The sequence below is a fragment of the Corvus kubaryi genome, unplaced genomic scaffold (assembly GCF_017639235.1).
Source record: "Corvus kubaryi isolate FWS band 111438036 unplaced genomic scaffold, C.kubaryi_AGA036_p1.0 37323, whole genome shotgun sequence".
Taxonomy (NCBI): domain Eukaryota; kingdom Metazoa; phylum Chordata; class Aves; order Passeriformes; family Corvidae; genus Corvus; species Corvus kubaryi.
The window spans coordinates 103,748-121,550 of record NW_024581102.1 but is presented as its reverse complement, the minus strand read 5'-3'; the positions used below and the strand labels follow the sequence as shown (position 1 = coordinate 121,550).

General features: G+C 54.4%; 3 protein-coding genes across 7 annotated transcripts in view; 2 read left to right on the top strand and 1 right to left on the bottom strand.

Annotated features, from left to right (window-relative positions):
• NRBP1 (nuclear receptor binding protein 1) overlaps nucleotides 1-4,527 on the top strand; it is a 34,002-nt gene extending 29,475 nt beyond the window's left edge. For both annotated transcript variants that reach the window (XM_042029402.1, XM_042029401.1), the window contains 8 exons: nucleotides 42-174; nucleotides 474-576; nucleotides 2,537-2,587; nucleotides 2,682-2,817; nucleotides 2,904-2,957; nucleotides 3,303-3,366; nucleotides 3,453-3,508; nucleotides 3,700-4,527. In XM_042029402.1, coding sequence (XP_041885336.1) covers nucleotides 42-174; nucleotides 474-576; nucleotides 2,537-2,587; nucleotides 2,682-2,817; nucleotides 2,904-2,957; nucleotides 3,303-3,366; nucleotides 3,453-3,508; nucleotides 3,700-3,798 — 696 coding nt within the window. In that variant the 3' untranslated portion in view covers nucleotides 3,799-4,527. The remainder of the gene's footprint in view (nucleotides 1-41; nucleotides 175-473; nucleotides 577-2,536; nucleotides 2,588-2,681; nucleotides 2,818-2,903; nucleotides 2,958-3,302; nucleotides 3,367-3,452; nucleotides 3,509-3,699) is intronic.
• A 72-nt stretch (nucleotides 4,528-4,599) lies between these two features.
• Nucleotides 4,600-7,079, top strand: KRTCAP3 (keratinocyte associated protein 3). 2 transcript variants are annotated; one of them, XM_042029422.1, is made up of 6 exons: nucleotides 4,600-4,848; nucleotides 4,926-4,985; nucleotides 5,550-5,750; nucleotides 5,964-6,098; nucleotides 6,407-6,498; nucleotides 6,676-7,079. In XM_042029422.1, the coding sequence occupies exons 1-5, from the start codon at nucleotides 4,639-4,641 to the stop codon at nucleotides 6,488-6,490; spliced, it is 690 nt and encodes a 229-aa protein (XP_041885356.1). In that variant the 5' UTR covers nucleotides 4,600-4,638; the 3' UTR covers nucleotides 6,491-6,498; nucleotides 6,676-7,079. The 2 variants fall into 2 exon arrangements, with proteins under 2 accessions (XP_041885356.1, XP_041885355.1); XM_042029421.1 differs by having other exon boundaries at nucleotides 6,407-7,079.
• A 263-nt stretch (nucleotides 7,080-7,342) lies between these two features.
• The window catches only part of IFT172 (intraflagellar transport 172), a 38,268-nt gene continuing 27,807 nt past the window's right edge, over nucleotides 7,343-17,803 (bottom strand). For all 3 annotated transcript variants that reach the window (XM_042029380.1, XM_042029381.1, XM_042029382.1), the window contains 13 exons: nucleotides 17,403-17,501; nucleotides 16,942-17,051; nucleotides 16,382-16,445; nucleotides 15,673-15,759; nucleotides 13,708-13,824; nucleotides 13,146-13,256; nucleotides 12,254-12,373; nucleotides 10,758-10,853; nucleotides 10,015-10,074; nucleotides 9,172-9,270; nucleotides 8,590-8,743; nucleotides 7,735-7,823; nucleotides 7,343-7,500 (listed from right to left, as the gene is read on the bottom strand). In XM_042029380.1, coding sequence (XP_041885314.1) covers nucleotides 7,411-7,500; nucleotides 7,735-7,823; nucleotides 8,590-8,743; nucleotides 9,172-9,270; nucleotides 10,015-10,074; nucleotides 10,758-10,853; nucleotides 12,254-12,373; nucleotides 13,146-13,256; nucleotides 13,708-13,824; nucleotides 15,673-15,759; nucleotides 16,382-16,445; nucleotides 16,942-17,051; nucleotides 17,403-17,501 — 1,296 coding nt within the window. In that variant the 3' untranslated portion in view covers nucleotides 7,343-7,410. The remainder of the gene's footprint in view (nucleotides 7,501-7,734; nucleotides 7,824-8,589; nucleotides 8,744-9,171; nucleotides 9,271-10,014; nucleotides 10,075-10,757; nucleotides 10,854-12,253; nucleotides 12,374-13,145; nucleotides 13,257-13,707; nucleotides 13,825-15,672; nucleotides 15,760-16,381; nucleotides 16,446-16,941; nucleotides 17,052-17,402; nucleotides 17,502-17,803) is intronic.

The window sequence follows — 17,803 nt, the reverse complement described above, 5'->3', positions numbered from 1 at the left end:
TGGTGGCATTGCTTGTTGTCTCACGCAGGTTTTGTCTTTAGGAGTTCATTCAGAAGTGTCTAGAACAGGACCCTGGCAGGCGCCCCACGGCCCGGGAGCTCCTGTTCCACCAGGCGCTGTTTGAGGTGCCATCGCTGAAGCTGTTGGCTGCTCACTGCATCGTTGGGCACCAGCGTGAGTACAGAGCCCTGGGAGCCACGTCCCCACATCAGTCAGTGCTCTGCAGAGCCTTGCTGAGCTGTCAGTGCTCACCCCACTGAGCTGGCACCCTGGGAACGCCCCTCCCCACCCCCCTGCTTCTCTGCAGGTACCTGGCTGTCAGATGTGGTTGTGATTGCTGTGGGGCCAGGAGGGCCATGGTGCCTGACCTCCTCCGAGAGCATCGGAGAGCATAAGGCCTCTGCACTTTTCATTGCTTTTCTGAGGCTGGAGAGGAACTGCAATTGCTCTAACTTACTCCTTTTTTTTAATAGATATGATTCCTGAAAATGCTTTAGAAGAAATGACCAAAAACCTTGACATGAACGCAGTGTTGGCAGAGATCAATCATGAGGACAGGGAAGGAGTCAAGATGATGTGAGTCCCCGTGGTGTGCTCAGGGGGGCTGCCCAGGGAAGCAGTGCAGGGGCACTGGTGTGAGCACCACAGGCTCTGCCTGAGACTCTGCACATCAGCTTAGTGTTGGTGTTTCACCACTGATGGGGTGTTGCAGTGGGGTCTCCTGCAACATGCATTAGGCAGCGAGGCCCGTGGAAAGAAATAGGGACCCATTCTTGATAGAAGTTTCAGAGATCTTCATTCTCCAGCCACATGGCCGGGGTCCAGCCCAGGAACTCTTAATCATGGGAGCAGCAGGGTCCTCCCCAGGCAGGGGAACACAAAATAACCAGTGGTGAACAGGATTAGGGTACGTGTGACCGGGGAGCAGGGAGACCCCATGCCTGGGCCATGCCTCTACCCCAGGGTCCCCTCTCCCAGGGCCCCATGGCAGGGGGGAGGAACCCCAACAACTGGGTGCCAATGGGAGCTGGTGGAGATGGAGGTGAAGGAGCAGTCACTGTCTGGGCACACACACTTCTGGGGAGGGTGATTCCTGGGTGGAAGGAGACCTTGCACCCATGTCCTGAGAGCAGATTATTTGCAGCTGAGATGAATTGTTCCCCAGATGGAGGGGTGAAATGAACACACTGTAGTTGGATCAGTCCCCAGCAAAACATGGCTGAACAGTTTGAGGAGGTGCTGGCAGTCACAGACTAGCCAGATGGTGTCCAGCACTTCAAAGAAAGGGCTTCCTCAGCATTTTCCTAATGGAGCTTCTTATTCCACACTATGCACTGGGAAAGGCAGTTGAGGCAGCTGTCAGTGACACACAGCACTGCCTACACTGTAGGGGAGGCTCCCTGAGGGAGTGACTGTAGTATGTATGGAGCAAGCAGAGTGCCAAAAAGTGATGTACATTTTGGATAACAAAGCCTTGGCTAGTCGAGAGATTAGCTGAAGACTAAGATGTGAATACTGTATTCCCAGAGAAGCCTAGGGTGCTTCCAGGGGAGCCCAGAGTTCTGGGATGCTCAGGCTGCTGAACAAGAGTAACCAAGATGACAAGGAACAACACCTCCATCCATATAAGTAGCTCTCTGAGCCACAGAGACCCTTCAAAAACCCGAGGTTCCAGTTGTCACAGCGCTAGGAAACAGTAGTATGGAATTCCCTTTGGAATGTTCTTGATATAAGTTCAAAATGGAGGACAACAAGTGAACAGCCAAAGCTGTGCAAGAGAGATCCTTTACGTACATGGGACGTCAATCTCTGCGGGCTTGGCTATCTGTGGGTATCAGCCTGGAACTCTCTTTTTGGTAGTGCTGTACCTCAGAGGTGCTGGAAAAGAAAGCAGCAACGACTTGAAATGTCAGCATCATTTCTGGATGGTTCATCAGACTGCCATGCAAACCAAGCTGCCAGAAAAAAATTGTAAAATTTGTTGAAAACTACTGCTGTGTTAGAGTATGGGATGATCCCAGCTGCTGGGGGTGTGGGAGGGGCTGGAGAGTGGTGTGGGATCTGAGGCAGGTATGCAGCCCATACCAGACTTGTGGGGCCGCAAAGCACTTGTGGATATCCTGTCAGGCTTCCAGCAGCTTTGCAGTCCTTGCCTCATCTCTGCAATGCTTTAGAGCAGCCTTGAGACAGGGGTTTGGCTGTTCCAAGTGTTTGTTGCAACCAGGGACCTGGTACGGCAGGTGTTTGTGAAACACCTGGCCAGGAACGGTGTCATTGGGCCAAATAACTGTGTGTTGGACAGTTCTGAGGGATGTGACACTGGCTCTGCCATAACTGCTGCCTCATCCTTAGCTCCTATGGATAGTTGTGTCCTTAAGGGAAGATTAGAGCTTGTCACACCAATAGCTGCCTCTGTCCACACCCATCCTGCCCATGGACACAGCCCAGGACATGGGGATTTGAAACTGCACCCCAAGAGACCCAAGTGGATGGTACTGTGAGATGATTTCTCATCTCAGGACATTTTGTTTTACAGTTTCTCACAATCTCCAGCTCTGGAGCTGGACAAGTTCCTGGAGGATGTGAGGTAAGAGGGGCTTTTTAAAAGACACGTTTCATTGTGTGGGAGACTGGAAAAAATTTGGAGAGGTGTAACCTGAGATGCTGCTCCTTCCTTGTAGGAATGGAATCTATCCCCTCACAGCTTTTGGGATGCCACGACCCCAGCAGCCCCAGCAGGTCGTGGTGAAATCTCCCATTGCTCCCCCGTCAGTGAAAACCCCAACCCCAGAGCCCGCTGAGGTGGAGACCCGCAAGGTGAGCGCTGGGGGCTCCGTCTCCCACTCCCATCGCCAGGCAGGTGTGTGGGGCAGCTGCTTATGGGGTCTGTGCCTCTGTTCCAGGTGGTACTGATGCAGTGCAACATCGAGTCTGTGGAGGAGGGGGTGAAGCACCACGTATGTTTCTACGTCTGGCTGAGCTGGGGGAGGCTGGGGCAGCTGTGCAGGGCTCATGGCTCTGATGTGCTGCGGGTGCCTGGGGTAACCCTGCACTGCTGCAGCTGCCACTGTCAGGACCCAGAGCCTGAGCCAGGCCTGTGCCTGCTGCTGACCTGGCTTCCAGTGCAGGATGGTGCTGCCAGCTGCAGTTTAGGATGGAACTGGCAGTGGCTGTTCTTTTAGATCCCTGTGGGGCTCTGGAGGGGTGGTTCCCATCCCAGGGAGCATTTCTAGGGTTGCTTTGGGCTTGCCATGGCAGCCTGCAGGACTGCAGTCCCTCATGAGAATTTCTTTGCCCTGCAGCTGACACTGCTGCTGAAACTGGAAGACAAGTTGAATCGACACTTGAGCTGTGACCTGCAGCCCAGTAAGTACCCTTCTGCCCCTGCCGAGGTTCACTGGGGCCAGCAGCACCCTTGGACCCAAGGACTGACACCTTTCCTTGTGTTGCAGATGACAACATCCAGGAGCTGGCAGCTGAACTGGTCCAGCTTGGATTCATCAGCGAGGTAAGCAGGGGCTCAGGTAGGACTATAGGCCTGTGTTCCTTTTTCAGAGTTCAATGGTTTATGCCACATCAGCCCTTTTTGGGGAGGGGGAGGCAGGAGAAATAAGCCATGTCCCTGTCCTGGGGGACTCCAGCCATGCTCTCAGCTTTGAGTGGATGGGGCTTACCCCTGACTATCTTTGTTCTCCCCAGGCTGACCAGAGCAGACTCACCTGTTTACTTGAAGAGGCATTTAGCAAGTTCTACTACACTCGGAATGGAGCCCTGACGGCAGTGACTGTGTCATCTTAACCCCATGGCTCCTGGGCAGCCAGCGTGGCCTCGCTGCCTGCGACCCATCTGTGTCTGCCCACCACTGTCGGGCATCCACAAGACCCCAGCTGCAGTGCTTGGAAGCTCATCCTGCATGTGCCGTGGCTGGGCTCAGCGACAGTCCTCCCTGCCCGCCTCGTAAAGGGGACTTTGCGCATCAGTATTATTTCCAGCCCTGTTTTTGTTGGGATTTGCCAGGTTGTGCTGCGGAGTTGAGGCCTGGCTTGGGGTGTTCTGCAGCCCTATTCATGTGCATGGAGTTTGTTCTGTTTGAATTGTACAAAGTGTCTTTTGCACAGCACAGAAATGGGTTTTTTCTTTTTTTTCTTTTTTTCTTTTTTTTTTTTTTTTTTTTATTTAAAAGTAAGCAGGGCTGAGCCCCTAAGCCCTGCACCCCCCGTCACTCCCCCCCCATTCCCGCGCCTTGGGCCTAGGGGTGGCCGGGCTCGTCCCCCAGTCCCCGCCCGGCGCTTCGCTCCCGCCCCCGGCTGCACTTTGTTTACTGGTTCGCACCCGCCTGGGGCCGCGGCGTGTGCTGGCCCCGGGCTGCGGCCCCGCGGCCCCTGCAGCCCCCCCGCCCTTCCGCGAACTCCCGGGCCTGCAGCGGCCCCGGGGCCCAGGCTCGTCCCAGCGCGCAGCGGGGCTGAGCCGCGGCTCCTGCATCTCATTTCTATCATTTCCTATTTTTAATAAACTGTTTTGTAAATACGCGAGTGCCGCCTCTTTCCGGGCGGGGCGGGGGGGCCGGGCCGAGGCCGCCCGTCCCTTCCCCGGGGCGGTGCGAGGGCGGTGGCGCTCGGCGGGGCGGCGGCGGCAGCCATGGCCCGGGGGCAGTGGGGTCCGGGAGCGCTGGCGGAGCCGCGGCGGCTGATGCGCACAGGACTGGGGCTAATCGTGCTGGGCCACGGCAGCCTCGTGCTGGGCGCCATCGTGCACGGCTCGGTCCTGCGGCATGTGGCCGGCGCCCGCCGCGCTGTCACCCCCGAATACGCGGCGGCCAACGTGGTGTCGGTGTGCTCGGGGCTGCTGGTGAGCGGGGCCGGACCGGGCGGGGGGCGGCGGGCCCTGCCCTGCCCGGGCCATGCTGAGCGCAGGTCTCCCCGCAGAGCATCGCGGCGGGCATCGTCGCCATCCTGGTGTCGCACAACCTGTCCCGGGCGGCCCTGGTGAGTGCGGGGCTGTGGGGCCGAGCGGGCGGGGGGCCTCGGCTCGGCCCTGCCTCGCCGGCAGCCGCTCCCCTGGACCTTGGCCCCGCGAGCTCCTTCCGCGTCGGCGGCGGCTGCCGGCGCTGCAGGTGTCGCCTGTGCCCGGCTCGGCCCCGGGAGGGTGGGAGCAGCGGGTGCACCGTCCTGGAGCAGAAGCGCTTCGATGGGCGAAGCTGCAGCCGGGTCGGGGGTCCTGCGTGGGCTCGCAGAGTTGGCGGACAGGGTTCGGGGTGCGCCGGGCTGGGCTGCGGCTGGGGGCTCCCGGCACTCGGCCGAGCCTGTGTGGCCCGTGTGGGGGTCTCCACCGAGCCCGAGGGAAGGGGCGTCCAGTGGTGCCGAGCTCACAGGGGGTAAAGGATGCAAAAGGTGCGAGAGCCTCATCCGAGGGTAAGGCTGAGCCATCCTGGAAGAGGCAAGAGATGGTGTGTGCTCCCTCGGGGGAGCAGCTCTGCAGAGACGTAGGTTCCTGGCCTGAGCGTTTCTGCACACTCGTGCCAGTCCCACTCGTATTCTTGCTGCCTGCAGCACTGGACCCTGCTGAGCGTATCTCTGCTGAACTGCCTCCTGTCCACCGCGTGCAGTGTGGGGCTGGCGCTGGCCATTGCCCTCACGGTGCACAGCCGGGGCACACACCTGGTCAGGGGCTGCAACAGCTCCGCGCTGCCCATGGACGCCCGTTCAGCCATTGCGACTAATGACTGTCCCTTCAACACCACGCGCATCTATGTGAGTCTGCAGGGTCACTGCACACCCCCGGTCCTCCCATCATCAGCCTCTTTCTCTCTGCTTCCTCTCGTCTCTTTTCCCTCTCACTCTCCCTCCTGTTTCCCTTCTCTCTCCTTCTCCCCCTTCTTTCCCCTGCTGCCCACACAGTCTCTGCTGAGTGTGTTCAGATGGCCTGGTGCAGTGCCCACGTTCCTCTGATCCCCTGCTCCACAGGACACAGCCCTGGCCCTCTGGTTCCCCTCCTTGCTGCTGGCAGCTGCAGAAGCTGTGCTGTCAGGCAGGTGCTGTTTGGTGGCTCTAGTCTTCCAGGGCATCGGGCCCTGTGCACACAGCTATGGCAAAGAGCAGGTACGCCGTTTTGAGCTGGACGGATCTCCCTGTATCTCCCCCATGATTGCTGCCTTTGTGCTGCATTTGGAAGGTGCTGGGTTCTGCTGGGAACAACGAGGCTGTGCAGGACTACGGGGGGGGGGGGGGATGCTGGTTGGAACCTCTTCTAGCCAGCCTAGGTGCCAGACCAGCAGCCCTTCATGGGGAGTTGCAGAGGGACCCTCTTCTTCATCCCCCTGGTAGCCAGGCCTGTTCTTTTCTTGTGAGAACACTGCCCATCACATATCCTTGTCCCACTCCACTTTTGTCTTTTTTTTCCTCTCTAGCTGGCCAGGCCAAATGCAGCAATGGAGAAGCCGCCCCGTGAGAGGCAGCAGCTCCTGGCAGGACTTGCTCAGTCTCATGCGTAGCTGGAGTGGTGAGCACACCACGTGGGCTGTGCTTGGGACGGGGAGAGCAGGCTCTGCCATCAAGAGGGTCCATGCCTACATTAGCCCCTCAAAACACCTCTTCCTAAGAACATGGGCAGAGGAGTCAGCATGATGCTGGGCCCTGCAGCACAGCCTGGCACTGACACGTGCTCCTTCACTCCCAGGTGGTGCTGCAGGAGTGCTGTGATCCAGCAAGGTGATGTCACACCTTCTGCAGTGTTGGTGTGCATAAGGTGGGCTGCAGGGGTGAGAGGTGTGCCTTCCCCCCTCCCCCCAGCTCCACCACCCCACCTGGGATGGACCCTGCAGGTCAGCAGGTGCTGTGGGCCCCAGATGCTCTCCCATCTTCTCCCCAAGCTGCCAGGCCCTTCCTGGTGTGCTGAAGGCTCTGTTGGTTTCTGTCAGCAGTGATGAGGGTGGGCAGAGGTGCTGGGGCCCAAGTCCTGTTGTCATTGCAGGCATGTCAGCTGGCTGTGCCTGTGCTCAGACATGTCAGGGAACAGAAGGGGAAGAATCCCTGTGGTGTGGATCTCTAGTTTTTTGAATAAATAAACTTTTCCTTTCCACACTGGCTGTTCTGAGTGGCTCTGCCAGGTGAGTGCTGGTTGGGAGTGAGGCCTGCCAAGGGAAGGAAAATGCAGCTACTCTGTGAGCCCATCTCCCTGCTTGCCACTCCCCAGGCACAGGGATGTTGACAGAGCCATGGTGCCATTGTGACAGTCACCCATGGATGTGGGGGTTGAGACACATGTACAGGGTTTACAGCCCTGTGCCCAGCAGCTGCAGGTGTTCTGGGCTCAGCATCCCCTGGCAAACAGGAGCACTGCAGGGTTGAGATAACATGTTTATTGGATGTGGAAGGTGCTGAAGAACAGGCCTGAAAGCTGCCACAGTCCTGCTCACTGGAATGAGAAGCTGGTGCTTGGCAGTCCCCCACACCACCGTCGGAGGAACTCGATCACATCCTGGCCCGCAGGGCTGTGGGATGTCTGCAAAACAAGAGAGGCCTTGGCACTAAAAGTGGGCACCTCTGTCCCCCCTGCCTGAAGGCACCCCGTGGACTGGCAGGACTGGGTCTGTTAATCCCCACCCAGCAGCACTGTCAGGAGAGTGCAATGAACTGCCCTGAGACAATGGCTCACCCAGAAGGATGCTGTATTGTCAGCATGAGGGGCTGAACCCCACCCACAGCCTGTCTCCCTGCCCATGGGGTTCTGGCTCACCTTGACAGCCATCATGAACTTGTACCACGCATCCTTCTTCACTTCTCGGCCTGGCCTCAATTCGATCTTGTTTCTTAGCACTGGGTACCCTGGGCACAAAGCAACACATGCAGAACAAGCTGAGACCCACAGCGGGCCCCCACTTGGTGCACCCCTTCCCTGTGCTGTGGCTGGGGCTGCCCCAACAGCAGAGTGTGTTGGGAATAATGCTGCCTTGGTCTCTAGGAGACCAAAATGAAAAAGGGGTGCCCAGAGTGGTAGGATCAAATGAAGATGAAGGCTGAACTGCCCTTGGGCAATGACACCCAAGTGAGTAGGTCCAACGATGGCACCCAGCTTCTGACTTTTGGAGCTAGAGCCCTGTTCCTGGTGGCCCATCCCTGCTCCCCCGTCTCTGACCCTTTTTAAGTCCTGCACTGCAGAGCAGGACCAGGTGCTGCCCATTCACAACTGTCTGTGCTGGCCATCCTGGAGTCCCTAGGCAGAGCTGTGCCAGCCTGAGCTATCACTGAATCACAGAGCGGCTGAGGTCAGAATTGCTCTGGGGTCTGTATGGTTCAACTTCCTGCTCAGGCAGGGCCACCCCAGCCCACGGTTGTGTCCAGACAGCTTTTGACTGTCTCTAAGGATGGCAATCTCACAATTGCTGTGCAACCTGTTCCAGCACTCACTCACCCCCACAGTAACAGAGAGTCCTATCTCCTCCAGCAGAGCTGGTTCCCCACAGCCACACAGTCTTTCCACTCCTCTTACAGCACAGCCCAGACCTCCTCCCAGACCTACCCTGCAACATGTTCCCACTCCCTGCACGGCACTGTGTCATCTCTTGTCTGAGTGAGCTGGCCTGGAGCTTACCTGTCAGCACACAGGGCAGGGAGTGCACCCCGGTACCTGCTGCTACCAGAGAGGCTTCGTAGGTGTTGCGTTCATCCTGCGGCAGCACCTGCTCCAGCCGCTGGTCCATGGACATGGTGAGCACCCAGTCCCTCACCTCCTCCCGCTGCTCCTCCTGTGGGCAAAGGCCAGTGCATGGCCTGGAATTGTGATGCTGCTGCCTGGCTGCAGCCCCGCAGCACCAGGGAGCACATGGGAGAGCAGGACTTGGGCGTGCACGATGTGCACACAACACACACGTGCATGGTGCACAATGGTGGTTGAGTGTGTGTATGTTGGAGAGCATGAGAGTGTGTGTGTGTGTGTGTACACAGGTATGTGCACGTGTGTGTGCGACACGTCTGTGCACACGTGTTTGTGTACACAGGTGTGTGCACACGTCTGTGCGTGTGTGTGTGCTTGCAGTGGGGGGACAGGCAGAAGGTGGCAGTGCTGGGTCTGTTTCCACCCCCTGCAGTCTCTGCAATCCCCCCAATCCCTGTTCAAAGGGCCCTGAAGCAGCATCACTCCTCACAGCAGCTGAGGAAGACAGGTGACACTCACAGATACATGCTGATGGGCTGGAAGTGGCACTTCAAAGGGAATGTCTGTCCTCTGAAAATCGGAATGGTCCAGGGAATCCAGGTTCCCTTCTTCAATGGCCTGGGAAAGAAGTGGTAGAGCACCAGGCAATGCCAGTTGTAGAGCTCACAGTACAATTCATGGTGAGGAGGCCCCTGCCTGTTCGTGCTGTGGTGACCAGGCCCTCCTGTCATCCATGACAACACTCTGCAGTGTCTCTCAGACACTGTCCTATTCAGGTGGCATCAAAGAAGGGAAAGATGTAATCGGGGACTTTTGTTTTTCCCCAGCAGCTGCTGACAGCACTTGGGAGTCTGGCACAGTGAGGTCTGTCAGCTCCCTTGGATTTGGTGTTCCTGATGGCCAACTTGCTGGTCAAGGAAGGGGCTGAGAGGGCTCCCGAGTCTTGTATCACAGTGGCCAAATCACTGGGCCATGGCCTTCACTCTGCAAGTAGTTTTTCTTCTGTTGGAACAACTAGAGTGCGATCATGCTGAAAGCTGTAATGGCATCTGCAGCCATGAGGATTTCAGGCCTAAATAGTCAGGCCAATGTGCTCTTTGCTGCCATGTGCATGGGGGCATTGGCATGCCCAGGGTGATTTGGGCAGGGCTGTGCAGGTCCTCCCACAGGTAGTGTGAGGGCGCCCATTGCTCTCCAGACACACACTGAGTCAGGTTCGGGGGCTCTCTCCATCAGTACGAGCTCCAATGTGCTGCCACACAGGAGCCTCAGGTGTGCCCTGGCCAGGCTGGGGGTCTGTGGTGGCCCTACAGCCCACTGTCACTTTAGAGAGACAGCCCTCCCCCCACAGACCATACTCACATCTGAGAGGTCCAGGAAGCGGTTCAGGAAGACAAATGCCATGTTCTCCCAGCTGACTGCCTGGTATGGAGAGGAACCCTGAGTGAGACTGGGCAGCTCATCCTCACTGCCACAGTTCTTCTCCCAGAGCCATGGCTGGGAAGGATGTGGCTCTGTTTGTGCCACAGTGTCCTGCCTGCAGCCCAGGGAATGGACAAGGACACTGCACATTCCAGCTCACCATCCCTGAAGACTGAATTCCTTGGACAACCAGTTCACTGCCACAGGCTGTCACACAAAATGGAGACAGGCATTGTGACCAGGCTGGATGGGGCTTGGAGCTGCCTGCTCTAGTGGAAGGTGTCCCTGCCCAAGGCAGGGGATGGAACAAGATGAGCTTTAAGGTCCCTTCCCATCTAAGCCATTCCATGATTCTATTATTGCACAGCCAGGTCCAGGCAGTGGGGACATGCTGCTGTCCTTGCCATATGTCACGACTCCCGGGCAGACTGTCAGACACTTGGGTGATGCAGAGCAGAGCTGAGCAGTCTCACGTCCACACTGACAGAACCATAATATGGCCTCTGTCCACCCCTGGGTCTGTAGGTCCCATTTGCTCACTGGCTGAGGTCTGGCCAGCTTGAGGAACAGCCTCCAGTGGCAGAGTCCAGCAGCCAAGGGAGGATTTGGGATGATAAAGTCAAGAATCCCTGAGCCCAGGGTGCCCTACGCCTTTCTCTGGTCCAGTGGCAGGTAGCTCTTACCTTGGCAGCTATCCCAGCCTCATAGAAAGCCTTGTCTGCAGGGAGCAGATCTGTGTGGCGCAGCAGGGAAATGGACAGCTGGGCAGCCATGGTGTCCTGTGGACACAGAGGACAGGAAAGCCACAATTCAGCACAGAAAAAACAGGTTGGAAGGGATCTCATGAGATCACTCCAGAATCACAGCAAGGACTCTGCACCCATACAAGCCCTACAAGTAAAAAAGGTCAAAAACTTCAGTCCTGACCCTGAGTTCCCTCACTACAGACCACATGGGACTATCACCTGAGGGTGAAATTCTTCTGCTTTGTAAGTCTTGCTTTCACTAGAAGCCACACCCAAACATCCCCTACCTGAGTCACAGAACAGGTGAGGTTAGAAGGGATTGTTGGCAGTTCCCAAATCCTGCCCTCAGCCCCAATCAAAGCAGAAGCAGCTACAGCAGATTCAGGAACATGCCTGGTCAGGTTTTGACCATCTCAAGGAATGGAGACTCTCCAACCTCTCCAAGAAACCTATTCCAGCCACAGTCTCAGTAAGTTTTGTCTTATGTAAGAATTTTGGAGCAGAGGAACTGAAAGGTAATTTCACTTTTCTGCTGCCAGATACCCATAGTCACACCAGAACTGTCAAGGCCACTCCTCCTTCATGGTCCCAAACAGACTGCCCAACACCTCAACATTCCACAGCTGTGGAGATCTGTACAGGTTTCCAAGACGTCAGACTTGGCTCTTGTTGTCCGACATGTTTCTGGACCCCCAACATCCACACACAGAGGCGTGGGGAAGCCCAAATCTCCCCTGTGGTTTTCACTGGGGTCCTAGCTGTCACAACCTTTCCTTTCCACAGCCTTCTCCATCATGACTCCAGTCCCACATCCATCCAGAGCTCTAGAACAATTCCACAATCCCACATGGATTAAGAGTTCAGCAGGGAGATCAAGAACAAATCCCAGTGTACACAAGACTCCAAAATACCTACAGGGCCTTGTAATGCCCCCACACAGGTCCACAAGCTCCCAAAGCCCCCCAAGAGGCCCAGTGCACAGGACCAGTACCTGCCAAAGCCCTAGGCAGATGATCTGCTCTGAAAACCATGTGTGAAGCCCAGCAGCTCTTGAAGCCCAGGACAGCAGAGAGGAAGCCATCCCTCTCTTGGGAAGACCAGATTTTTTGTGATCCCTAATTTTCTACTGCCACCTCTGCTCTCACATGTCATGCCAAGCATATGGATCAGCTCCTCCCCTGGTTTACAGCTCAGCCACAGTAGCTGGGGCAGTACCCACGATAAGTAGAGAAGACCACCTACAGCTTCACCTGCTAGTGGTAACAGATTATTGCAGATTATCTGGGACAGATTACTGCAGTGCCATTCTCATGCATCCATGATGTGTGATTTGTGAAGTGGAATAGTAACTTATGAATAGCCCTGAATCTGCACATCCCCATGGGGTTCCCCGCTTTGGGTGGCGACCTGGCAGAGGAACTTCAAAGCCTCACCAGCTGCTTCAGGCCCTGTGCTGCAGAGCGGGTAGCGCAGTAGTGGGAGATCAGCAGCATCCTCTCAAACTCCTCATGTGCCGGAGTGTTTGCCTCGCTGGACTTCACTAAGTTTTCACACTGAGAAGAGAAAATGAAAGGAAGTGAGAGCAGGAGAGCACGAGGGCACTCTTTATCCACATGAGACCAGGGAAGTCAGGAGAGAGAAGGATCTGAAATACCCAGACACCTCTGGGACTGAACAAGGGCTGGGCCTTGGGTGCTCTGGGTCCAACTGCATGCTGAAGGAAGGAGGCTGTGGGAGCCAGGAAGAGTCACCAGTACTGCAATAGCCAGCATTGGAAGCAGGGGTGAGTCTGGATGGACAAAGGGAGGATTTTTTGATTTTGCTTATGCTCGAAGTAGGTATTTGTGGGACAGAAACAGAGAAAAGGCAATCATGGGCTCTGTCTGAGGTGTTCTGGACAGGAATGAGGAGCAGAAGGTTCTAAGCATCCATGGGGAGATGGGGAGGACTCATATTTTTCACGCTTAGTAGCTCTGTGCTTTCCCCACACAAGCTGCTGAATATGGGTGGAGGATGAGAAGAGGATATGTCATGATAGCTCCCATGTCATAGTGACCACATGGAGCTCTGCAAGGGCCAATGTCCAGACCCACTCCTCGGATTTGGCCTGGAGCATAAGGTCTCCTTCTTCTCTGCCTTCTCTTGCTCAGCCACATCCACTTCACAGGATCCTGTTTTCCTACTGTCCACACTTCCAGCTCTTTACCCCAAGCCTGTGTTCTAAAAACACTGCCCATGTCACCTGGCGGGAGACTGGTTCTTCTTCCTGCTCAGTCAAGACCCCCTGGGGGCTGAACAGGCAGCGGTGGCCATGGCCACACTTACCAGACTAAGGAGCATATCCCGCAGCTCAGCCCAGCTGGAGTATGCCTCAGCACAGTTCATGCCAGATGCATTCACCATCTCCACAAAGAGACGCTTATAAATGTTGAAATTCTGCAACAAAAAGGAGAGAAGTGTGGAAAGAGACAGACAGGGAGTCAGCAGACTCTAGAGCTCTCCTGCTGCCAAGCACGGGCCAAGAAAATGGCTCCCAGAGAGGCAGTGCTGGAGATCGCTGGCTAGAAGGGGTGCTGAGGACAAGGCAGGGAAACAGGAAAGGATGGAAGGATGCTTCCTGCAGCCAGTACTCTTGGAGAGGCAAATGGTTCCTTTTGTTCTGAACTTGGTGCTCAAGGTGTTCAAAACAAACACAAACACTCAACGTCCCCTGCTCCTTCCCATGGAGAACATGCCAGGGGATTTCCTTCAGCCCTCTGTAAGAATCCACTGCAGGGCTGGACATGCTGAACACCAGGCAATCCCAGTTCTGACTGGGAGCCTGACTCGCAGCAGATCACAGCACACTGGGACAGCTCACCTTGGGATGTCGTGCTGCCCTCATTACCTGTGAGTTGGCAGGTGCTCCATGGTGCACGTACAGGCGCAGGGCTTTATCCCAGCTGCCCTCCCAGATCAGGTGTGTTGCATACAGAGCGATATACTTGTGCAGGACTTTATAGCTCTGGAGAAGACACATGGAAAGCAGCATCATAAGACTCATGAACTGAAGACTTGCCACTTAGTGGGGATGGATCCAGCCATGTGTGCACAACCCCACACACCTGAGTCCCAAAAGGTGAAAGAGGTAACCAGAGCCAGACTGCCCTAAGCACACCTGGGTTTTGATTTGGGCTCCACTGACACCTTTATCTTGGCTAGCTGATGCTGTGCTGGCCCTTCACACATGCAAATACAGCTGTTTTCCAGCTGTTCACCACTTGCCAAAGGAATACTGCCAAACACCTGAAGGATGCAGCACCTCTACTGTGTGTCAACAAGGCTACCAACTGTAAAGCAGCCCTTAGTCTAACAAAGAAAGTAACTAAAATCCTGTGTGAAGATGTTTATAATTTACAAAGCTGCTCTAGTCCATTATCCACACACCGTCACAGCTTCAGGACTGCAGACCCTCTTAGAGTGCTGCTCATACCTGTGCTGACCCCACAGACACTGCTGAGGACTGCTGTTGGCCTCACAGAAATTCAAGTGAGGAAAGAACTGCTTCACACATGCATAAATATAGTAATGAGAGGAAGAAAATGGCACAAAATGTGCAATCCTGTTAAAACCTGAGCAATGGAAGCAAGTTTATCATGCAGAAAAAAGACCGGTGTCCCAGTAGATGTCTAGAACTCGAACACCCAGATGGAGTGCTGGTGAAGCACCATGTTCAGTATAGCTTGGGATAAAGATTAAGTCTGGTATGTGACCTGTTTTGATAAATGTAACATTTTTGCAGTATAATCACTGTGGAACAGCTGAGTCAAAGTGATTGTATTCTGCACTGGTTATGGAAAAGGGTCATGCTAATGCTCTCTTAGAGGCACGAGCAGACACCAAGATCTTCTTAGACTCAATGTGGCCTTGTGGTGCCCAATACAATAAACTGAGTCTTTCCCATTAAATGGAGTGTGCAGTTATTCTCTGTGGCTCCTGATAAACAGCCTATCAGTAGGTGAGCCTCCCAAGAGAACAATGACTACAACAGAGACCATCTGTATCACAGAGAAGCCCAAGTCTAAGAGACATCAAGTTCACTCTAGTAGAACCCAAACTTAAGTTACTGGAACCAAAGTTATAAAACCACAGTCCCAGACATTCCCAGTGCTTTTCAAAGGCTTCAGTGCTAGCGTGAGTGGTAAGTTGTGATGTTCCCACTAACTGCAGGTGCTGTTGCCAAGGCTGCCCTGTTATTCAATCTGAACCAATACCTCACTCCAAAGAACTGCCTGCTCTTGGTTACCTCCATTATCAACAACCATTGAACCAATAACCATTCAATAACCAATCACCAATCAATAACCACTGAATAATCAATAACCACAAACCATCCCTCAAAGTAGATCCTGGTAACTGAGAGCTTGTCTCCTGTTACTGCCTTGAAAGAGCACTGTAAAACAGTTTCATTTTGCTTTTCTCCATTTTTATTACTCTGTTGAGGTAATTTTGTTAGTTTCAGGTCAGTAAAACTGAAAAAATGTCAAATTTGCTTTCCTGACAAGGATGTCTCATTCTGACACCACCACTCTCAAGAACACAGAGAAAGAAGGCTTTCTTTTACAAATCCCTGTTTCCACGGTACCAATTACTTCCAGTCCAAACAACTCATTTAGCTTCTTCCAATGCTCCATTAATCACAAAATTTAAACACAACATGCTTCTAGGTTCTAACACTTCCCCACTCAGCCTGACTGGCCACAATGGGTGTGTGTGCTGCTTCCTGAGCCCCTGCACTGGCTCTCCATGCTGCCCACCCACTCCAGGGTGCCAGGACCCCAGGTCTGTCCCTAGGGCTCACAAAAGCACTCACCTGCTTAGCTGCGACCTCCAGGCACTTTTCCCACTGCTCTTGCTTTGCATATATATCCAGAGCTGCCATGACATCAATTCCCACCAGCTGAGGATGGAAACAGCCATAAATTCACTGTGCAGGCCAGGTTTCCTACTCACATTCAGGCAGGCATCAGGTCACCCATGTCTTTTTTTCCCAGACACAGAGTCTCTCCCCCTCCACACCATGAAATCCCAGAGCCCATGTGACCCATCTTCCATTGAGAGGGACGTGGTCAGGCTGAAAAAGTTGGCCCGTGTGAACCTTATGAAGGTCAACAAGGCCAAGAGACACGTGTTGCACCTGGGTCGGAGCAACCCCATGCACAGATACAGCCTGGGTGGAGAATGGATGGAGAGCAGCCCAGAGGAGAAGGACTTGGGGGTGTTTGTGGACAACAAATTGGACGTGACCCAGCAATGTGTGCTTGGAGCAACCCAATCTAGTGGAAGGTGTCCCTGCCCAAAGCAGAAGGTGGAATGAGATGAGCTTGAGGTAAGCTTTAAGGTCCTTTCCCACCCAAACCCTTCTGTGATTCTGTGCTCTGGCATGCAGTAGCCATGGCTCACAGGCACATACAGACTTCTCACTCGTACTCAGTCAGGCAAAAGGCCCATGAGAAAGGCCCCAAGGATCTGCACAGGTCCTGACATAACTCCCTAGCCTGCGAGACATCCCAAACACATACCGAATCCACCTTTCCTTGTTTTTTTAAATACTCCTTATAACGCTGGTCCACGTACTCCTCTGACCTGTGGGTAGAAAGAATCCCAAAAGGCAGCAAGACTTGTGTCTTGCATCAGTGCAGACGATGGATTCAGCCTTGGAACAGAAGATGTCCAGCTGTGCCATGTCTTTCTAGCAGGCTGCTGGTGCACAGATGGACGGGGAAGGAAAGGGTCTAAGCAGCTCTTCACAATATAGTATGTGAGGAGAACAAGGGATCACAGGGCTTTCAGAAGGAAGTGCATGCACAGAATTATGGCAAGGGAAAGGGAGATATGGGTAGGGATGAAACAAAAGGGGATAACAATTTCCATGGGATGTGTGGCAATAGGAAAGTGTCAGAATATTAAATGGCTTGGGAAGGACAGCTGTGGAGAATGTACCCTGTCGAGCATGGGAAGGCCACTGTGGGGAGAATCCAGGAAACCTAGGGGTAACAGGACAGTACAAGACAGGACAAGGGATCATCTAGGGGTGGGAGGAGGAACAAGAAGGGTATAGTTTGCAAAGTTCAGGGCATACCTGGGGTCGAACTCCTTGGCCATGTGCTTGGCTTTGCTCCACTCCTCCCCTTCAATGAAGGCATCGATAGCTTCTTGGATGAGGTCCAAGTTTAGGTAGAGCTCAGCTGCCTGCAGGCCAGAGACAGTTCCATGGGAGACAAAACCCATGGGTTCCCTGTATCCCAGGCTGAAGCTGGTGCTGGACCACCACGCAAACACAACAGAAAGTCTCTTCCCAAAAGATAAGCCTCTCCTCTGCTTCCTGCCTCCTCCCAAGGCCTGGATTACTCACACTATTCCAGGACTTGGTTCATTGCCCTCTTTTATCCTCCTTGAAGACTCTGCACGGCCTAGCTCTAGATAAGGCCATCCATCCACCCATCACCCCAGGATGTGACTTGACATCCTTCCCTTGGATAGAGCTCTCCCTTCCAATGTCACTACTTTTTCAGCAGTCTGGGGGCAGGAGCCAGCCCTCACCATGCTGTATTTCTTCATGGCCACCAGCTGAGGAGCCACAGTCTGTGTCACCTCCATGCTCCGTGACTGATCCAAGAATTTCGTGGCCAACTCAGCAGCCTGTGAAGAGAAATTGTCAGCAGCTCAATTGATAAAAATGGTGGGAGAGAGGGATGAAGCTGGGAAGTGCTCAGTCCCAGCTAAAAGACTGACAGTTGGAAGCACTCGAACGATGGGGAAAGGAGAGAAGAAATGGCAGGTCATTTTGACAAGTCAGAGGAGCAAAGCCCAGCTACTTTCACACATGGGAGAAGATCAGACAAGGACATAATTGCTGTTGAAGTTGCTACAAGGACATGGGTGTGAGTGAGAAGTATGAGCAAGAACACAACAAAGGCTGGTGGCACAGAGCACAAGAAGGT

Coding starts and splice junctions, on each gene's coding strand:
- KRTCAP3 (XM_042029422.1), top strand. CDS start 4,639: ATGGCCCGGGGGCAGTGGGGTCCGGGAGCGCTGGCGGAGCCGCGGCGG. Junction 4,849..4,925: donor CGGTGTGCTCGGGGCTGCTG/GTGAGCGGGGCC, acceptor GTCTCCCCGCAG/AGCATCGCGGCGGGCATCGT. Junction 6,099..6,406: donor ACAGCTATGGCAAAGAGCAG/GTACGCCGTTTT, acceptor TTTCCTCTCTAG/CTGGCCAGGCCAAATGCAGC.